The sequence below is a fragment of the Panthera pardus genome, unplaced genomic scaffold (assembly GCF_024362965.1).
Source record: "Panthera pardus isolate Hobbes unplaced genomic scaffold, ASM2436296v1 HiC_scaffold_8, whole genome shotgun sequence".
In the NCBI taxonomy this organism is placed as follows: Eukaryota; Metazoa; Chordata; class Mammalia; order Carnivora; family Felidae; genus Panthera; species Panthera pardus.
In genome coordinates, this window is record NW_026527013.1 from 120,940,742 (window position 1) to 120,963,156 (window position 22,415).

At 39.5% G+C, this 22,415-nt stretch overlaps 1 protein-coding gene across 5 annotated transcripts in view; it reads left to right on the forward strand.

Annotated features, from left to right (window-relative positions):
- The window catches only part of PLEKHA8 (pleckstrin homology domain containing A8), a 93,120-nt gene that overhangs the window by 11,894 nt on the left and 58,811 nt on the right, over positions 1 to 22,415 (forward strand). For all 5 annotated transcript variants that reach the window (XR_002078455.2, XR_002078456.2, XM_019443708.2 and 2 more), the window contains exons 2-7: positions 11,566 to 11,682; positions 12,893 to 13,048; positions 14,430 to 14,554; positions 18,104 to 18,262; positions 19,258 to 19,298; positions 21,032 to 21,186. Coding sequence is in view for 3 of the 5 variants with exons in the window: in XM_019443708.2 (XP_019299253.2) it covers positions 11,566 to 11,682; positions 12,893 to 13,048; positions 14,430 to 14,554; positions 18,104 to 18,262; positions 19,258 to 19,298; positions 21,032 to 21,186 (753 nt within the window). In the remaining 2 variants the exon portion in view is untranslated. The remainder of the gene's footprint in view (positions 1 to 11,565; positions 11,683 to 12,892; positions 13,049 to 14,429; positions 14,555 to 18,103; positions 18,263 to 19,257; positions 19,299 to 21,031; positions 21,187 to 22,415) is intronic.

Here is a 22,415-nt window from a genome sequence, read left to right on the forward strand (position 1 = left end):
TGGAAGAGACTATTAAACTCATGCTATAATTCTGTAGAAAAGGAAATGAAAGTCAAAAGAAGTTAGAGACGAATTCAGCCCTTTTGCTTCTTCTCTCTGTTCCCACTTGATTATGGTCACTAGTTTTTCCTCTTATGTTTGATGAAGAAGCACCTTTTCTTCATTTTTTTCTTTACTTTTGGCTTAATTTTCTATAAGAGATTTAAATAGCCCCTTCTTGTGTTTTTCTGCATTTCTAAACAGCAGTATTTCATTATGGATTTTTAAAAATTTACAGTGTGTTAATGTGGGTTTTTTTTAATCTTGTTTTTATTTTCTGTTAAACAATAAGATTGTAAACTTCTGGTTTCCCATAATATTTAATTGGCAAAAGTTCTGAAGAAACTACGATGGGTTTATAGGCAGAGTGATGTACCCTAGCATGAGGTTAACATTTCACTTAGTGGGTGTCTTACTAGTTCTATTTAAGAGTATTGTTATTGGGCCAAGATGGAGTAAGTTCACTGTAGTCTCTCTCCCACTGAGACTAAAACCTGAACAAACTACTCAAGTGCCTGAGAACTCTGAAAAGTAAATTACAGCAAGCCGACTGGGGAGAGAAGACAAAACGTTAACAACCACCATGGTAAAGATGAACACTCTTGAAACAAATGGAAAGATATAGATTCTTAGCAGAGAAATAGAAACTACTAAAAAGGACTAAATGGAGATTTTAGAACTAAAAAAGTATGATATCAATATTTAAAAAAAAATCACTCAGTAGATGGGCTCAGTAAAATATAGATGACACAGGAAAGAATCAGTGAACTTGAACATCAGTCAATAGAAATTATCCAGTCTAAAGAACAAAGGAAAAAAATGAAGGGAAATGAATGAATAAAACCTTAGGGATACAAACTTCTACTTACAAATAAGTCCTGGGGATATAACATACAGCACAGTGACTATGGTTAATAATACTATGTTGTATATTTGAAAGTTGCTAAGAGAGTAAATCTTAAGAGTTCTCATTAGAAGAGAAAAAATTTGTAACTCAACGTGGCAATAGATGTTAACTTATTGTGGTGATCATTTTGTGATATATACATAAATCCTGTTGTTGATGTTAAATGTCAATTGTACCTCAAAAAAAAAAAAAAGCACATAGAGTCAGGGACCTCGGAGACAAGAACAAAAGGTCTAACATTTAGACTTTGGAGAAAGGAGAAGGGTAAGGAGTAAGACATTGGTGAAGAAAACAGTCTTGAAAAAATAATAACTGAAAACTTCTCAAATTGGGCAAAAGCTACTAATTTACAAATTCAAGATACTCACCAAACTCCAAGCCGTGTCAGCTCAAAGATATACCATACATATGATGAAACTGCTGAAAACTAAAACAGACAAAAAAACAAAACAAAACAAAAAAACCTCAAAAGCAGCAAGAATAGAAAGACACAGTACGATAGGGAAACAGTTTCAGTATCTGGGGTTTCTTACCAGCAAATGTGGAGGCTAGAAGGCAGAGTTTAAGAGTTAAGGCAAAATAAAAACACCCTTAGATGAAGGAAAATTAAAATGTCAAAAACGGTTCTTGAAGCTGAAGGGAAATGATACCACAGGAAACTTAGAGCATCAGGATTAAAAAAAAGCAACAAAAATGGTAAATATCCAGATAAACATAATAGACTCTTTCTTGTCTTTAAGTTCTTTAATATGTGTATGACTGTTGGAAGCAAAAATTATAACCTCATGGGGGGATGGTTGTTATATGTAGATGTAATACATATGGTAACTATAATAGAAAAGGAGAAGGGCTAAAAGGACTTCTTTGGGTTTAGGTTTGCATATTTTACTTGAAATAGCAAAATATTATTTCTAAGTAGGCTGAAAAGTTAGATGTCTATTTGTTAAGCCCTAGAGCAACTAATGAACAAATACTAAGAGATACAGCAGAAGATGTGGATAAAACGGAGTCGTATAATCCAAAGGTCAGGAAAGGGAGGAACAAAGTAACCAAAAACAAAACAGGAAACAGAAAATTAATAAAGCAGTGTCCCTAGTTCCAACTATATTGATAATCTATTAACTGTAAGTGATCTAAACAGATAAAAGACACAGATTGTCAGATAGAATGAAAAACAAGACCCAACTATATGCTGCCTTTGAGATCTTTAAATATAAAGATACAGATTAAAAATGAAAGGATATACAAACATAGATGCAAAAAATCCTCAAAAAAATATCAGCAAATTGAATCCTAAAGTGTATAAAAAGAATTGTATACCATGACCAATTAGAATTTATCCCAAATGTGCAAGGCTGGTTCAACATTTGAAAATTCATCAATGTAATCCATTCTATCAACGGACTAAAAAAGAAAAATCGCATGGTCATATCAGTAGACAGAAAAGCCATTAAGCAAATCACCATTCACGATAAAAACTCAGTAAACTAGGAATGGAAGAGAAGTTTTAAAGAGTATTTTTAAAAAATCCACAGCTAAGGGGCACCTGGGTGACTCAGTTGAGTGTCCGACTTGGCTCAAGTCATGATCTTGCGGTTCGTGAGTTCGAACCCCACAACAGTCTCACTGCTGTCAGCCTGCCAGTGCAGAGTCTGCTTCTGATTGATCTTCTGTCTCCCTCTCTCTCTAGCCCTCCCCTTCTTGAGCTGTCCCCAAAATAAATAAATATTAAAACAAAAACAAAAACCAACAGCTAACATCATACTTTATTGTGAGAAGCTAGAAACTTTCCCACTAGAATCAGGTATAAAGCAAGGATGTCTCCTCTTACCACTCCTTTTTAACATCATACTGGAAGCCCTTGCTTATCCTGTAAGGCAAGAAAAAGAAATTAGAAGAATACAGATTTGGAAGGAAGACATAAAACTGTCTTTGTTCACAGGTAACATCACTTATGTAGACAATCTGAAACAACTAACCAAAAAAGTGGTTATAAAGTGCTAATAACAAATATTAGCAAGGTTGCAGGATACAAAGTTCATGCGCAAAAGCCCATATTCATTGCCTTCCTATATACCAACAATAAACAAGTGGAACTTGAAATTTCAAACACAGTACCATTTACATTTATACCCCCCCAAAATGAAATACTTAGGTATAAACCTAACAAAATATGTATAACACCTGTATAAGGAAAACTACAAAACTGGTGAATGAAATCTAAGAAAAACTAAATAAATGAAGAGATAGTCCATGTTCATGGGTAGGAAAACTCAATATTGTCAAGTTGTGAGTTTTTCCCAACTTGATCTATAAATTCAATGCAATCCCAGTCTAAAATCCCAAGAAGTTATTTTATGGATGTCAGCAAATTGATTCCAAAAGTCATTTGGAGAAGCAAAAGACCCAGAATAGCCAACACTATCTTGAAGCAGAAGAACAAAGTTGAAGGACTGATGCTACCTGACTTCAAGACTTACTGTAAAGCTATAATCAACAATGTGTGGTATTGGTGAAAGAAAAGACAGATCATTGGGGGGAAAAGGCCCAGAAGCAGACCCACATAAATACAATCAGCTGATTTTTGACCAAGAAAGAGAGACAATATAATGAAGCAGAGATAATCTCTTCAACAAATTGTGCTGGACCAACTGGACATCCACGTGCAGAAAAAGTTAATCTAGATACAGACCTTACAGCCTTCACCAAAATTAACTCAAAATGGATCATAGACCTAAATGTAGAACACAAAACTGTGAAACTCCTGGAAGATAACATAGGAGAAAACCTCGATGACCTTGGCATTTTTATGCCTTTTTAGATATAATCCCCAAAATACAATCCATGAAAGAAATAATAAAAAGTAATTAATAAAAAATAATTTAATAAGACTTCATAAAATTAAAAACTTTTGCTCTGTGAAAGACAGTATCAAGAAAACTAGAAGAAACATCACACGGGGCGCCTGGGTGGCTCAGTCGGTTGGGCGTCCGACTTCAGCGCAGGTCATGATCTCACGGTTCGTGGGTTTGAGCCCCGCGTCAGGCTCTGTGCTGACAGCTCAGAGCCTGGAGCCTGCTTTGAATTCTGTGTCTCCCTCTCTCTCTCTGCCCCTTCCCTACTCACACTGTCTCTCTCTGCCTCTCAAAAATAAAGAAACATTGAAAAAAAAATTTAGAAGAAACATCACAGACTGAGAGAAAATACCTGTGAAAGACATCTGATAAATGGACTATTATCCAAAATATACAAAAACTCTTAAGACTCAGCACTAAGAAAACCAACATAAAAATGAGCCAAAGACCTTACAGACACCCTACCAAAGAAGAGATATGGATGGCAAACGAGCTTGTGAAAAGTAGCTTCATGTCATATGTCATCATGGCAATGGCAAATTAAAGCACCAATGGGGTACCACTACACATCTATTAGAGTGGCCAAAATCTGGAACACTGACACCACCAAATGCTAGCAAGGACGTGAAGTAGCAGGAGCTCTCATAAATTGCTTTAGAATACAAAATGGTACAAAAAGAAAAAAAACAAAAACAAAAAAATACAAAATGGTACAGCCAGCGACTCTAGAAGACAGTTTGATGGTTTCTTACAAAACTAAACCTGCTCCTACCATATGATTCAGCCGTCGCTAAATTTTACCCAAAGCAGTCAAAACCTCATGTCCGCACAAAAACCTGCACAAGGATCTTTATAGCAGCTTTATTCGCAATAGCAAAATTTGGAAGCAACAGGATGCCTTTCAGTAGGTGAATGGATAAACTGGTACATCCAGACAAGGGAATCTTGTTCAGTGCTTAAAAGAAGTGAGTTGTCAAGCCATGAAAAGACATGGAAGAATCCTAAATGCATATTACTAAGTGAAAGAACCCAATTTGAAAAGGCTACATACTGAATGATTACAATTATGTGACATTCTGGAAAAGACAAAACTATGGAGACAATAAAAAGATGAGTGGTGCTGCAGGGGCAGGGGTTGTAGTGGGAGATGAATAATGATGGATACATATCATACGTTTGTCTGAATCCATAAAGTGTACAGCAGGAAGAGTGAACATTGAGATAAACTGGACTTTGGATGATTATAATGTGTCAATATAAATGATTAAAAAAATGAGCTATTCTGGTAAGTGATGTTGATAAGGGGAAAGGTTATGCAAGTATGAGTGAGGGGCATATAGGTAATCCCTGTATCTTCCTCTCAGTTTTGTTTTAAACCTAAAACTGCTCTAAAAAATTAAAGTCTTTTAAAACATTAAAAAAAAAAAAATAGGAAAAGGTACCATGCAAACACTAATCAAAAGCTGAATTGGCTGTATGAATATTAGATTAGGTAGATTTCAGAATAGAAAATCTCAAGGGAGAATGAAGACACTGTGTAATTATAAAAGGGTTAATTCATCAAAAAGATATAGGAATCCTAAATGTATATATATCTAGAAACAGAACGTCAAAATCTATGAAGCAAAAACTGATAGAACTGAAAGGAGAAATTCACAGTTATCCTTGGAAACTTCAACATTCTTCCTGTCAGTACTCCATCGAACAAGTAGACAGTAAATCATCCAAAGATAACAGAAGATCTGAATACTATCAACTAACTGGACCTAATTGACGTTTACAGAGTGATCCCTCGAACACCAGCTGAATACTGTATGTTTTTCAAATGCACCTGGAACATTCACTAAGATCGACCATATTCTGGGCTATCGTAGAAACCCTGCCCAATTGAAAAGAATGCTCCTGTCTTTAACAGAAGTAAACTAGAAATCAATGACAGAAAGATGTGAGAAATCCCCAAATATTAGGAAATTAAACAATATGTTTCTGAGTAATCCATGGGTCAAAGAGGAAGTCTTCAAAAAAATTGCAAAATATTTTCAACTAAAATGAAAACACAACAGTGGTTGGCCAGGGGTACAGTGTGGGGAGAGGGTTTGACTACAGAGAGGGAGCACAAGGGAATTTTGAGGGGAGGATAATGGAATTTTTCTGTATTTGTTATGGTGGTTGTTAGAGGATTATGCATTTATCAAAACTCAGAACTGGTAACCAAAGGAATTTCACTACATGTAAATTTTAAAATATTGTTAAGAATTTAAGTGTCGAGTCAGCAGAGCATGTGCCTCTTGATCTCGGGCTCGTGAGTTCATGCTCCATGTTGGGGGTAGAGATTACTTAAAAATAAGATCTTTGAAAAGAAAAAAAGAATTTATGTTTCTTTTTAATGGAGTGCAGTTATTTTTAGTGATATGTTTGGATGAGTTACATGTCCCAAGGTTGCTGAGTATGGGAAGTTACAGTGTTTTTTAGACATAGGTGTGACTCACAAGTAGTCACTTTTTGGTTTGGATCTTTAAGATATAAGAACATGTCTAGAAACTTTGATTTTAAAGTGGTTGTTGTGAAATTAAAAAGGAAGAAACTATAGTATAAAGTTAACATGAGCTATGCTGTTTTAGATCCAAATATATGTACATTTTTTCAAGAAAACTATGCTCATTGGAAAAAATCCATATTGCTTGACATTAGTTGAGCTGAAAAAATTGAATTTTGCAAACAGTTGCTGTCAATTAAGTGTAGATGAAGTATAGAAAGACATTGCACTATATGAGAAAACAACAGGCTGGTAACAGTTTTGGAATAATGATCTTCCAGTCTTTAATTTCTTTGAGTAATGTTATATTGTTTTTGAGTATAAATTTTATGCTTCTTCTATTGAGTGTATTCCTAACTATCATTCTTTTCGATCTTACTGTAAAAGGAACTGTTTCCTTAATTTCACTTTCAGTTCATTGCAAATGTATAGAAATACAATTGATATCTGCATATGGCCTTCTATCCTGCAACGTTACTGAAGTTATTTATTCTAATTTTAATTGAACTCCTTAGGTTTTTGCTTTGATTTGTTTTGAAATATGTAAGAGCATGTCTGCAGATGAAGGTAGATTTGCTTCTTCTTTTCCAATCTGGATACCTTTTATTTCATTTTTTTACCCTAATTGCCCTTGCTAGAACCTCCAATAAAATATTGAATAGAAACAGCAAGAGGAAGCATCCTTATGTTGTCTCAGGGGAAAAACCTCCAGTCTTTTGTCATTAAGTATGTTAATTGTGGGTTGTTGTTGTTGTTGTTGTTTACATGCTTTATCAGGGTGAAGAAGTTCCCTTCTATTCCGAGTTTGTTGAGAATTTTTATTGTGAAAGGATGTTATTACATTTTGTCAAATGCTTTTGCTTTTTCTACATTTAGTGAAGTTGATCATGTGATAATTTGTAAATCTTTTATTTAGGAATAAATCCAATTTAAGCTTGAAGTTAAAAAAACCATGAATATTGGCTCACTTTTTGACTCTGAAAAAGTTCTTATCTATGGGTATAATATGGTCTTATTGCGGTGTTCAAAACTGTCGTCTGGATTTGCTTCCTTTCCCTGCCTCCCTCAAGTCCTCCCACCCCCGTTCGCTTAGTGGGTGAATCACGTGTAGGTCCCGTGTGGTGGCAGAATGACTGCTGACAGCTCCAGGCAAACATCTTCAAGACCAGAGCAAAAAGAGGCAGTCTCCATTTCTTTCCATCTGTCTCCAGACCCAGCAGAAGTCCCAGATTTATTTATCTCTGGTTGGGTCACTTGCCTGTCGCAGAGTGTATCATTGAGGACAGGGAACGTGAAGCTCCATTTAAGCCTGAATCACATGCCCCACATAGAGCCAGTCAGCCCCACCCAAACTACATGGATAGGGTGTGGAGGAGGAGAATTTCAGTAACAGAGGTGTTGAGGGTGGATGCCAGGTTGCCAAAAATAAATGTCCACCATACCTTTTATAGTGAAATAATCCAGGATAATGCAAAGTATGTGAAATTGGCATTTAAATACTTCTATTTCCCGACCCCATCCCTGGCAGAGGTAACTTATATAAGCTAAAACTTTTCTTTGCTCATTGAAATCTCTTGTCTAATCCCTGCAAGCAGAGAGTTTGGCTGACACCACATTCCATCTCCAACAGAGAATGGCCAAAAAAAGGGGGGTATGGGAAAGTGGGGTTGGACCGGAAGATTAATCCAATGGTAATCTAAGGGAGCAGGGACTGGTTACACCCACAGTTTTCATCTGCTGTTTTGTTACCTTGAATATTTGATCATTTCCAAGTGTATTAACAAGGGTTCTTTAGAAAAACAGGTCCAATAGTATATACAATTGTATATGTATTATATACATATATGTATGTACTTGTAATATATGAAGGGATTTATTGTAAGAATTGGCTCATGCAGTTATGGAGATCGGTCCCATGATCTGCTGTCAGTAGGCTGGAGAACCAAGAAAGCTGGTGATGCAATTCGATCTGAGTTCAAGGGCCTGAGAGTTAGGGAGATGGATGGTATTAAGTCCTGATCTGAGTCCACAGTCCCCAGGGCACCAGTGTCCCAGGGCAGGAGAAGGTGGATGTCTCATCAAGAAGAGAGAGCAAATTCTCCATTCCTCTGCCTTGTTGTTCTACTCAGGCCCTCAGTGGATTGGATGATACTCACCTGCATTGGTGAGGGGAGTCTTTACTCAGTCTACTGACTCAAATGCTAATCTCTGCCAGAGACACCCTCACAGACAAACTTAGAAATAGTGTTTTACCAGCTATCTGGGCATCCCTTAGACTATCAAGCTGAAACATCAATCAAAGTAACTGCAGATTAATTTAAAACAGGAAGTGGATTAATGGCCTCTTCATTCTTGCCGCTTTTCTCAACAGTTATTTCTGAGCTGTAACTGAGCTTTCTGGGAAAGGGACATCGTGAAAGAGCAGTGCATCCCAGTCCTTCTCTGGACTGTCCATCGCTCTGCCGGTAAATTTCATATAATGGGACTGAGACTTCTGTGGTCTCTTAATGTGCCTTCTGAGATTCCAGTAACTTTATGATTTAAAGAAAAGTTTTTTTTGGTCACGGTTTTTATAGTTACAGACTACAGGATAAAATAACGATATATAGAACTTCCCCTAGTACAATTATAACTTCTAGGTAAATATAGAACATGTTACAGGGAAGGTGCTGTTTCAGTTGCTATTACAGTTCACCAGCAACTTTCAAAACCTAACTGCAGCTGTGCCGTGTGTGTGTGTGTGTGTGTGTGTGTGTGTGTGTGTGTGTGTCTGTGTGTGTTGAGGGAGAGGAGGAGCTCTTTAACTTTTTTCAGATTACTATAAGCTAAACCTAGTTTAGTGCCACAGTTTTTCAATTTGTAGACATTATTCCACATTTTAGTAGCTGAAATCAGGAAGCAGAAGCAGCGCCGTGTCATTGATTAATGGCCAGGTATTTTTTTTTCTTGTGTTAAACAAAATAATGGTATGTCTTAAAATTAATGGTGTGTGATGATTAATTTTTTTTATTTGTTATTATTGTTTTTTTGATTTAAATCCAAGTTAGTTAACATATGATGTGATGACTCATTTTATGTGTCAGTGTGCCTGGGCCATGAGGTGCCTGGCCATGTGGCCAAACATCTTTCTGGGTGTGTCTGTGAGCATGTTTCTAGATGAGATTGACGTTTGAATTGGTGGACTGAGTATATTGCCTTCCCCAATATGAGTGGGTCTCATCTAATCAATCAATGACCTAAATAGAATAAAAAGGCCAAGAAAGAGGGAATTCCTCCTGCCTGAGCTGCAACATTGGTCTTTTCCTGCTTTCTGACCTGGATGGAACCACAGCTCTTCTTGGGTCTCAGGCCTCTTGGTTTGTGTGAATCAGTCATCGGACATCTGTACCTAAGCAGCCCCTAGGGCTCTGCTCAAAGCTTTTCCTGGTCTTCTCTCTGTCTGCCTCAGCCCCAGAAGAGTGTCATGAGAAAAATGTATCCCTAAAGGGCTATAACATTTCAGAGAAAAAAATATGTGTATATCTGACTGAGGAGACTGACAAGGCTTATGCAGAAATAGTCAGAGATGACATTTTAGAAAAAAGATCCAACTCAGGCAAAAGCCCAGAAGCAGGAAGATAGCAAATAATTTTGGTTGCCTAGAATATAAATTTGTAAGAGGACTAGATAAGATGTATATTTCAACCAAATATGGTTTGTCCCCTGAAATTCTCCAAAGTAAAAGTTGTTAAGCCCTTGAATGTTTTAAGATTATTTCATTACAGTGGATCAATGCTAAGTAATAAGTCAAAGTTACCTTCTCCTAGGGCTCATATGCCCCCACACAGGCTTGTTTGCACTCTGTAACTCTCGATGATGTTGAAAGGGCTGCAGGACACAGGTATAAGAGCACCTGGCCCTGGGGGCCCAAACAGACCAGGATCTGCCATTCCCTGCTGACAAAATCCAAAGACAGAGAGATGAGTAGTGGTGACACAAGAAAGGAATTTATTTCAGTGAGGCCCACACCGGGAAGACAGTGGACTGGTATCTCAAAGACTGTTTCCATAGTGCTGAAAATACTTGTGGGTTTATTATGTAAGGAAAATGTGGGGGAAGGGTCAGTGGGTACCAGTGCTGGGCAGTAAAGGTCAGGTCAGTCACTATCTTGGGGTCAATCGTGCAGGGTCTTGCTGGAGTCAGGGCAGTAGTTAATTGCTTGAGGGAGTAGTTTCAGTTCCCATCACTGGAGGCTTTGCCTGTGGGGTCTTTTGCCTGAGTTAAGAGAGATAAGCTGGCAAGAACTTAATCAGAAAGTACAGACTGAGCTCAAAATGGAGGTGGTTGAAGTCGTCTTTCAGAGCCATGTAATCTTTTGCCTTATTTCTAAGTTCGGGATAATTGTTCTTAACCAAAGGAGAGAAGAGCAAGTATATGAAAACGATAACGTTCATGGGGCGCCTGGGTGTTCAGTGGGTTAGGCATCCGACTTCGGCTCAGGTCATGATCTTGTGGCCCATGGATTCAAGCCCCCGCATTGGGCTGTGTGCTAACAGCTCAGAGCCTGAAGCCTGCTTGTGCTCTGCCTATATCTCTCTCAAAAATAAACACTAAAACAAACAAACAAAAAGAAAACGATAATGTTCAGGAAACAATAATCTTTTACCTTAAAAAAATTAAAAATCAGGGGCACCTGGTTGGTTCAGTCGGTTGAGTGTCTGACTTTGACTTCGGCTCAGGTCATGATCTCACAGTTTGTGGGTTTGAGCCCCATATCAGGCTCTGTGCTGACACCTCAGAGCCTGGAGCCTGCTTCGGATTCTGTGTCTCCCTCTCTCTCTGCCCTCCCCCACTCCCACTCACTCTCTCTCTATCTCTTTCAAAAATAAATATTAAAAGAAAATTAAAAATCAAAGATTACTAGTACTATATTAATGGAAAAAGGAATAAAAATCATCGGTAATCCTATTAACTATCATCAGAATCATCACTATATTCCTGGCCCTTGCAGACTTCTATACATTATGTGACTAAAAATATATGCCCCTATGGGTGTTTGTTCCTAATTTTAAAAATGAGATCACGCATACTGGTATTTTCTAACCTACTTCTTTCCCTTAGAATTTCCCCTGGAATTTAAGCTCCTCGGAGCTGGGACCCAGCTTCCTTTATCAGGTCCCGCTCCTGTGTCCTGAGAGGCACCTCACATGGAGGCCATAATTGAGACCTGCTCTTGCTTCTGTTTTCAGGTTGGCAGCCTCGATGGTTCCTTCTCTGTGGGGGGATATTATCCTATTATGATTCTCCTGAAGATGCCTGGAAAGGTTGCAAAGGGAGCATCCAGATGGCGGTCTGTGAAATTCAAGGTGAGAAACCAAGGCATTTCTAAGTTTTCTTTTTCTTTCTGTCTCCCCCACAAAATAAAAAAAGGACTGGCCTCTGCGTGCCTTTCTCTGCTATTCCTGTAGTACAGAGATACATAGTGTTATGTCCCAAAAGAAAGCCTTACAAATAAGACCTAAAACTGCAGACAATTTTTACAGGGAGGTTGTTTAAAAGGTATCAAAATAAATGAGAGCAACGTGCTTCACCACACATCTAGTGCTCATTCTTGATTCACTTGCTCACCTGAAGCCAGGGACTCTTTGCAAAGTTTATGTAAGTCTTTTTACTGTAGCATCAAACACTTCTGTGTATAAATCAGGATACACACACACACCTTCTCACCACCACCACATTACTTAAAACAAGCAAACGCATAAAGACCTGCAAATAGCCTTTACTTCTTGGTTTGGAGACATCTTGAGACATGCTGAGAAGATGAAGCTTCAAAACAGATTAGAAGGATATTTTGGGGTGAGGTAGGGGGTGAAGGAGAGTGTGGTTTGCTTATTTCTTCTCCTGAAGGTCTCCGAGGCAATTCTCGCACTTTTGCTCTAACTTGTGAAGGACAGTAGAAAAGGAAGAATAGTGTGTTCTTGATTGCTTTCCAATAAACCCAAGAAGGTACAGAGGCACACCCTTACTTACGGGCGTGCAAGCCTTTTTGGCCTCAGAGCAGCATACTTTACACACACAAGCCAAAAGAAAGATTCTATCTCTATTCTGATAAGGAGAATTGAGTACTACTTTTTTAGTCTTGGTGATACCTTGGAGCCAGCCAAGGTTTTTCCTTTTCATCAGCAGAGGCACCTAGAAAGAGATAAATAAACAGGGGAGGTGGTAAGGGCTGGCATCCCCCCTTGGAAGAAGCCTTTAATGACTGGCACCAGTTGAGCTCTTGAATTTGGGTAGGGTAGGGCACCAGATAGAGCTCTTCTAAGTTTCTTTTATCTTCAGTTTGTTTTTCATGTTTGTTTATTCTTGAGAGAGAGAGAGAGGCAGAGCATGAGCAGGGTAGGGACAGAGCAAGAGAGGAACACAGAATCCGAAGCAGACTGTAGACTCTGAGCTGTCAGCACAGAGCCCGACGTGGGGTCAGATCATGACCTGAGCCAAAGTCGGACGCCTAACGGACTGAGCCACCCAGGCACCCTAGCTCTTCTAAGCTTCTGACCTCCCTCTGCCTGCTGTCAGTTCATTCTGTAGATAACACGCGCATGGACCTGATAATCCCTGGGGAGCAGTATTTCTACCTGAAGGCCAGAAGCGTGGCTGAGAGACAGCGGTGGCTGGTAGCCCTGGGGTCAGCCAAGGCTTGCCTAACAGACAGTAGGACCCAGAAGGAAAAAGGCAAGTATCAATTGTTCTGTGGTCTGGGAAGCTTGGGAATCACCCACTGGCATCTCTGGGTTCCCATATTTGTATCTTGCCTCTGACCACCTAGCCAGCTTTTTATATCCTGCAAATGCCATATACATCTGGAATTTAAACCACAGTCTGTATCTAACTCCTCTCTCTTGGCATCTCATAGTAGAAAGAGTACAGGTGTTGGAGCCAGATACAGCTGGATTCAAATCATGGCTTTGTAGGTACTGGCCTTCGGCCTTGGCATAGGTCACTTAATCTCTCTGACTCTCGGCTTCCTCTTATTTTAAAAAGATGTAAAAGTGTACATTAGAAGGATTGCCGTAGGATTCATCATTATACTAAACTGTCTAGGACCCAGTCTGGCACAGAGTTGACCTTTGGTAAAGAATAGCTGAGCCTTGGATCAAGGCACTTTCTGCAGTAGGACCCCACTTTCCCCTCCCTTTCCCTGGGGTGGGATGGATACTCATTGCCGGGTTGCTGCTGCTTAATGCTCATTAACTTGACATCGTTGTCTCCTGAGAACCATGGCACAGCTTTCTATGTGGACTATGGGAAGAGTGCCTGAGCCCTAACCACCACCTTCCCAGCCCCCCACCCATATATATGCACCTAGAGAGAGAGGCGGGAGATGAGGCCTCTTTCTCATGACAGATGTGGCAGATGTGCTTGACTCTTCAAGTAGACACAGTAAAATGGCCTCTTCCTTGGTTGTTTTTTAATGCTAACTCAGGAGCAAATTCTAGACACTGTCAGCTTTGACTCAGATCAGGTTGTAACATGCAGCTTTTTCATGGGACAAAAAACAGAAGTGATAATGACTAGCTGAGCCCTCAGTGAGGGAGCAGCTGGAGCACTGTGCTAATGAGGTCTCAGCAGGTGCACAGAGGGTGTCATTAGCTTTGACAGGTGCCATGCTGAACCAGTTCTGTGAATTAACAAGCCATCTTATTAGTGGTAATTGCACGTTACAGAACAGTTTCCCAGTTTTGAGCACTGTTAGCAGGTAGATAGCTATGACCCCATTTTACAGATAGGGAAAACTGTAGCAAATACCAAAATTCTGAACCACTGACTCTTTGCTCCCAGTTCTGACATTAAGGGATAAAAAGTATGCTGTGTCCTTCTTCCTGTACTGGTGATCATTCAGTACCTTGGCCCCAAAAATAATATGGATTACAAAAGACCAGAAATCTCTTTATTCTGTTTTTCTTGCCCTCATATCTTCACTCACATCTTATCTATAACCCATACCATAAACATCTGACTTTAGATACAGGTTATATATTCCACTCCATGGTATGCTAACTAGTAAATTGTTTATTTATCCTGATAATTACATCATTATCATTTTATTATTTAGAGTTTGCTGAAAACACTGAAAACTTGAAAACCAAAATGTCGGAACTGAGACTCTACTGTGACCTCCTCGTTCAGCAAGTAGATAAAACAAAAGAAGTGACCGCAATCGGTGTGTCCAATTCTGAGGTAAAATATTACTTGTCTTAGCCACGTGAAAAATAGTGCCAGATGTTGCTTACAGGTAATGCTTACTCTCACACAATCCCTGACCGTTTTGGAATTTACTTTTTTTCTGGAGGAAAAAGTAACAAAATTCAAGAGAGAAGAAAGGTGCATTTTTGGGATACCAAAAAATGCATTTCAGCATATGGAGGCATATAGTTTTCCTTCACAGAATGAATTCAGGATTAATTGGTACCCTTTGGAACCTTTAACGTTGCTGCTGGTGTACTAAAATATGCTTCTCCCCATTTGCATCACTTTTTAAAATACAGCCTTCCCTGTCTAGCACAGCTACTTCTGTAGGTGTGGCTGCTAACATGCCAGCATCATGTTTTTCAGTAATGTGTATCTGTCACCTTTGATAAGACTAACAAGATTTTATTTTATTGTATTTATTTTATTTTTATTTTATTTTATTATTTTATTTTATTTTATGTTATTATTTTATTTTACATAAGCTCTATACACAACAGGGGGCTTGAACTCACGACCGGGAGATCAAGAGTTGCATGCTCTACTGACTAAGCTAGCCAGGTACCCCTGTAACAGGATTTTATTGGTGAAATAGCAATTGTTGCTTTAGTGTAGACGAGTGCTTTCAGAGATGGAGACACAGCTTTCTTTTCCATCCATTGTCAGTAAGGATTGTGATTTTTAATGTTTATTAATAAAGCTGTCATTCATTCATTCATCCTAAAAAATATATTAAAAGACCTGTCTGGTGTTGGGTATTGAATGGCTCACACTACCCCCAGAGGGTCTCTGTTCTACTCTCAGAGTAATTATAATCTAAACAGCAGTGCCTACAAAATGAAGAACCTGCGGATTCTAATTAATGGTTTTAGTAGAAGAATATTATGTTACTAGTGGTATGTGTGCTTTCAGTGTTTCTAAAGAAGGGTGATTTAACTCATTTTCATTCACTTCCTTTTGGGTTCTCCTATCCATTCAGCAACTGCCTGTTGTGTACCAGACGCTGTGCTGGGGGAGGGGAGGAGAGGGATACCAAAAGAACATTTCAGTCCTGCTCTTGGGGTGTTTATAGGTCAGAGCAGTGATTCTCAGCCCAGAGCAATTTTGCCCCGCGGGAGACATTTCTGGTTGTCACAGCTGAAGGAGTGCCATTGGCATCCACCGTATAGAGGCTAGGGTGCTGCTTAACATCCTGCCGTGAGCAGGAGAGCTCTCCCCCTTCTCCCCCCACTACAAAAATGAGCCAGCCCCTCACGTCAGTCGCACCAAGGTGGGGAAGCCCTCCTGATCTAATGGGAAGGGAAAATGTGAACATAACAATTTTTAATTCAAGGGTGCCTTGGGAACTTGCTCATGAAACTATGGTTGTGATATTGTGATTTATAATACAAAATATATATTTGGTCTTCATAAGAAGTATGTATTTGGCAGAGATCCTAAAACCCTTGAAATTTCCTGTGATGAGAATGATTAAGTTGCCTTTTGTTGTGTTGAGGAGACTTCTCTTAAAGTGCCTAAGCCAGAGGCCTGGTTGACCTAGGACCCAACCATGTGATTAGAGGGTGAGAACATTCAGACCCACTCACCCACCCCCACCCTCATCTCCTGGGAAGGAGGAGGGGCTGAAGATTGAGTTTAATCCCAAGTGGCTAATGATTTCATCAATATTCTATGAAATGAAGTTTCCATAACCCCAAGAACAGGGTCCAGACAGCCCCTGAGTTGGTGAACACATGAAGGTTCAGTGAAAGTGATCAGAGAGCATGGAAGTTCTGAGCCTGTTCCCAGGTGCCTTGCCCTATGCATCTGTTTCTGCGTTGTATCCTTTTCTAATAAACTAGCAATCTAGTGAGTAAAATGTTTCTCTGAGATCTGTAAGCAGCTCTAGCAAATTAATCAACTGAAAGGAGGGGGGTGGAACTTCCAGTCTGTAGCAGGTCAGTCAGAAGCACAGGGGACAAGCTGGACTTGACATCGGTGTCTGAAGTGAGGGTTGTAGAGCAGCCCTGCCGGACTGAGCCCTTACCCTGTGAAATCTGACACTTATCTTCAGGTAGATAGTGTCACTATTTAGTTGAATTGTAGACACCCAGCTGCTGTCAGAGGTTTGCTTGGTGGTATGAGAAAACCCATGCATTCATAATCAGTGTCAGAACCATAGTGGTCCACAACCAGTAAAATCACCTGCTAGCTTGTTAGAAATACAAAATTGAAGAAAATACAGAGGCTACTCTTAAAAGAGAAAAATTCAACTGAGTAAATTTTAAAAATCTTACTGACTTTATTTAGCAGCTCATGAATTGGGCAGCATCCCATCTAGCAGATAGAAAGGAGCTCTGAAAAGCTGTACAGGGCTAGAGATTTTTATAGACCAAAGTGAGCAGGAACAAGGAAGTTCTACTGGGCATTTGCTGATTAGTTAAAGCAGGGTTACTTTCCTCATGTAGAGCAAAGGGAAATCTTGGAGCTGGGTCAGGTACCTTGTGCTGATCGCTTGACCCTAGGCCTGCCTTGTCTAGGATAACCAAGCATAGTAACTTGGAGATTTTGAGTCGCTAATGTGAGGCTTAGCATGAGCGACTCCATCTTGGGCCCAATCTAGTTTCTTTTATACCACTAAGATGTGTCTACTGTACTCTCTAGTTGGGGTATGACCTCAATTTCCTGAACAACTTACTAATACCAATATTCAGAGGAAAAACACCCTGAGCAAGTAAAATAACTGGAAGAAAAATGATGTTCAAAAGAATTACAGTTGCTAAAACCTCTCAAACTCATCTGTACTGAAATCCAAAAACCTCATTTGACTGAGGGTTGATGGGGGGTGGGAGGGAGGGGGGGTGGGTATTGAAGAGGGCACCTTTTGGGATGAGCACTGGGTGTTGTATGGAAACCAATTTGACAATAAACTTTATATATTGGAAAAAAACTGAGAACAAACTGAAGGTTGATGGGGGGTGGGAGGGAGGGGAGGGTGGGTGATGGGTATTGAGGAGGGCACCTTTTGGGATGAGCACTGAGTGTTGTATGGAAACCAATTTGACAATAAATTTCATATATTGAAAAAACAAAAACCTCATTTGAAAGTAAACAATGAATTTATGGTTTCTAATGCTTCTCTTCTAGAACCTCATTTTTACTCAATGGGAGACATTTCTCCATTGATTCCACAGTTCTTTAGTCTGTGTGATTCCGTTTCATGCCTGCCACCCCCTTACATAAGACCTGAGGGCTCTGTGCCCAGCACCTGGCACAGTTCCAGCATCTAATACTGTTGAACTGAAGAAATTTGTTGCCTTCATCTGGAGTAGGGGGTGTGAGTGTTGAAGGGTCAGATTGAGGGTAAGGCTTGTCTATGGTTAGTAGATAAAGTGGACACACTCGTTATTTTTCTTTTGTAATTGATGTACATATTCGTCCAGCAAAATAGGTGGGTACATTATTACTGCACTGTGGATAAAAACCTCTAAGGACATTCCACAATTGGGCTCTTTCTTTTTTGGCAAGGTAAAGGAGTCTTCCACTCTCGTTGTTTCATAGGAGGGAATTGATGTGGGAACTTTGCTGAAATCAACCTGCAATACTTTTCTGAAGACTTTGGAAGAATGCATGCAGATCGCAAATGCAGCCTTCACCTCTGAACTGCTCTATCGCACTCCCCCAGGTTCACCGCAGCTGGCCATGCTGAAGTCCAACAAGGTAAAGGCCAGCTCAGGTTGGCCGCAGGAGGGCATGAGGAAAAGTTAAAAAATGATATAGTGAACAATGTTATCCATCCCCCTTTAGTGACTGAGAAAGACATTTTTTTAGTAGACTTTCCTTTATGTCCATTCACATATTTCGGTCCTCAGTCCCCCATGTCCATTTGTTTTGGCAATTTTACCACCTAAACCTGTCTCTGATGTAGCTAGCCTCTTATCAGCCTCCTTATCCAGTGAATCTTGCCAAGATTTGTGGTTGCCTTCTAACTAGTTGCTTTCACCCTGACCTTCCAGGCAGCCGATGGTATTTCCATTCATGCAGTATAAACTGGACCACTTTACCCTAAGCCACGCCATGCCTTCCTCATCGCCAAAGGTTAAAGTCAGAACTTCTTAACCCCTTCTCACACCACCAGCCTCTTTGTCATTACCTGGCTGAACATACTAACAACATATATCCCCCCCCCCGTGACATCTTTGCACCATTTCCCAGTGCCAAGAATGCTGTTCTTTCTCACTTACCTTTCCCTGGTTAGCACTTCCTCATCCTTCAAGATTGAATCTCTCCTTTCCTGAATCCGTAAGTTGGTCTAGGAGCTTCTCCTCTATGCATGCCCCTATTTTAGCGTTACTCTGTATTGAAATTACCTTAAGGATAGGAGCCTCCATACTGTTTATACTTCTAGTATTTGAAATGGTGCTGCATCAGAATCTTAATTACAAGAAATCCAACCACCAAAAGTTTGGCTATGGTAATTAGATCCTTCAAAAGACCCATCTTCCTTTTCCTTAGAAATTTGGGTACACTTGTTTGAAAAAATACAGAGGACTGGTTGAGATCAATGACTCCCTTTGGGGAACAATCTAAAATTGTTCCTTTGAGTGGAGCAGTTATGTTATGGTCATATTTACCACTTTTATATGTGATAAGACTCTGAATATGCTCTGTTGGAAATTTAACACGAAGCTTTCATTTTTTTGCTTCTTTTAAAGATGAAACATCCTATTATACCGATTCATAATTCATTGGAAAGGTACAGTAACTCTTTTGTTTTTTCTTCTTTCTAAAAATAAAAAAGTAATTTTTTATTGTTGGTTTAAAAGAAATAAAAATATGCTGATCATGATTTGAGGTGGTGCCAGAAAGAAACAGTATCTCATCTTCCACTTTGGGGTGAGCTTGAAGCCATGCAGATCTTACACTCAGCTCTGACTGCCCAGGGAGATGTCTGCATTCTCCCTCATCTGTGGATGAATCTGCCCTCCACATGTAGTAACTTTTCATCACTCTAGTGTGCCGAGGGTTGGAACCGCCTCTCGTGGAGGAGCCAGGCATTGACTTCAGTATGCTTTTATCCAGAAAAGACAGTACGATTTTATGTTATTTAAAAATAAAAAGCTTAGGTAGCTTTACAAGTTGAATAAAAAACTTAATATCAAAATCTAAACTATTCCTCTAAATGATCCTTTGATTTTAGAAAAAAAGTACACATTTTCATAGTTGTGTTCTTATTATTTGGGGTCTTTATTCAGTTATTATTTTATATAAACATTCCTGTATTTTGACTTACTCCCTATATTTGTCCTTTCAAATTATTACTTAACATTTCATCTCTTTGTATACTATTGTTTGCTTTAGTACAAGGATTGTTCCAATTTGGTTACCATTTTTTTCTTGTTCTAGATATTTCTACTGGGAACATCTTTGTAGATTTTTTGTGTCTGACATTTCCTTAATATACTCCTACATTTTTAATTGCTAAGTTGAAATATGGCATTTCTTTAAAACATAAATACTTTTCCTGGAGTCACCAAATAGCTTAGCCCCTTTGTCTTTGTTTTTATTAGAAGGAAATATTTTTGTTCTTATTTGGCTAGATATAATCACTTACGATAAGGCATCATGGTTGTCCCTTTAACAAAACAGCTCTTCTACTTGCCTGTTAAACACTTTTCCTGTCACCCCAAAGAACAGCCTATTCTCAGGATGTATCCTGTGTTCTCCTGCTTCTTTTCTGTCACACGTAACTTTTTAGGGAGTATTCTCCCCTGACCACAGCATGTAGCTTCTGGACAGTTAGCTGGTAGGCAAACAGGTAGGAGTGGCCAGTGATTCTGAGAGCTGAAGAGAGAGAAACAACTTCCCAGGAAGAAGCTGAGAAAAGCTAGAAAACTGTTAAATGTGTCCATGTAGAAAACTGATTGAAAACCAAAGAGCTGTCAATGACTGTTTCCTGTTGCTGGTGGGGAGCAGGAAGTTTGAATCCACTGAGGGTCCATGAAAAGCCAGGAACGGCTCTTTGATTTCAGACCTCCAGTTGGCAGACAGGCCTGCTTCCGTCACAGGCACATACCTGCCTTGGAGGCAGGAGGCTGAGACATTTGGCCGATTTAACAACAGTGGTTTCTTTCTTTTTTTTTTTTTTTTAACGTTTATTTTATTTTTGAGACAGGGAGAGACAGCATGAACAGGGGAGGGCAGAGAGAGAGGGAGACACAGAGTCTGAAACAGGCTCCAGGCTCTGAGCTGTCAGCACAAAGCCTGACGCGGGGCTCGAACTCACGGACCTCGAGATCATGACCTGAGCCGAAGTCGGATGCTTAACCGACTGAGCCACCTGGGCACCCCAACAATAGTGGTTTCTAATCACTGTTAAAAGTAGTTGGTGCTTGTGAACCCTTCCTCTCTTTCAAGATCTACCTGTGCAGTCTATTTAAGACCAAATAATTGGACTTTTTGCCTCTTTTTCCTTATAAAAAATTTCAGGCAAATGGAGTTAAACAATTGTGAAAATGGATCTTTACATATGGAAATCAATGATGATGAAGAAATCCTAATGAAAAATAAGAGCTTATATTTGAAACCTGCAGAGATAGATTGCAGCATATCAAGTGAAGAAAATACAGACGATAATATAACAGGTAAAAATGAAAGTAAAGTCTGAAGCAAACCATTGAACAGTAGGATCTTGGGAGTTTGATTCTTTATCCATGATGTGACACTTGAGGCATTGGCCTCAAGACAATGTGCTAGGAGTGCCTAAGGCAGACATTAGCTGGATAACATAGGTCACTCCAGCGTTGTGCCAGCCCATCTGACCCAGTGTTGAGAAGGCAGAATGAAGAGAATTTACCTATTCACTGTTCTGTGATGTTCGTGGGCTGCAGCGAGCAGCAGTGGGCAGCAGCTGTCTGTGCTGACTTTTTAGAGAATATGAGGATTTCACTGGCCCTCTACTCTAAGTCTCAAGATCCTTTGAACTTAAACTATGATGTCAGACTTAACAGAGTATAAAGTTATGGCAGTTCAGGTTGCTGTCCTCCTGGTTTCTGGTAAGGCCTGCGGATATCACCATTCACCAACCACCAGCAGGTTTTCACCCAGCCTTCTCTGTGTCCCTCGAGCCAGAGTCCTACACGTCAGGTCAGAGCTTGTAGTGATGCCACCCTTTCAAATTTGCTAATTCCCTTGGCTCTAACCACTAAAACCAACTTCAGATCAGTCCCAGACAACTGTATTAGAGCTTTTAATTGTGTTGTAAGTGTTTAATAATTATTTTGAAAATAAAATTTTAAATAAGTTTCTTGCTCATCTCCCCTGAAATAACAAAGACCCTGTTTTTTTCCAGATGAGCTGGGGACAAAGAAGGAGGGTTTTCATAGCTAATAATCTGAGGCAAGCAATCCACACAGTGCTGATGTCTTATCCCTTGAGTAAATAATAAAGACAGGGGAGTTTCTGTGGAAACAGTACTGTAATTTATTTGACCCAATAATTTTACTTCTAGGAATTTGTCTTTAGGGATAGTCAAGTTTAAGGACAAATGTCTGTGGACGGGGATGTTCTTTATGACATTACAGTGATTTTCATTATTCATGGTAGTTATAAAGTCACTGCAGACACTGAGTTAGTAAATACTGAACCATTGCTCTTAGGGGAAATACAAAGTTAGGTTCTGCAAACCCCTATTCACATTTTGGTCGTCGACTGATCAGTGTGTATAACCTTGTTTTATGTGTGTTTCTGGTTAAAGACATCTTACTGAGTATGTATTGTTAATTCATTAACATTGAACCCATGGTCAGCAGTACTATAATGGCAGTGCTTCATTCGTGCCTGAATGGAGCTCACCTGACACATGTATTTTCTC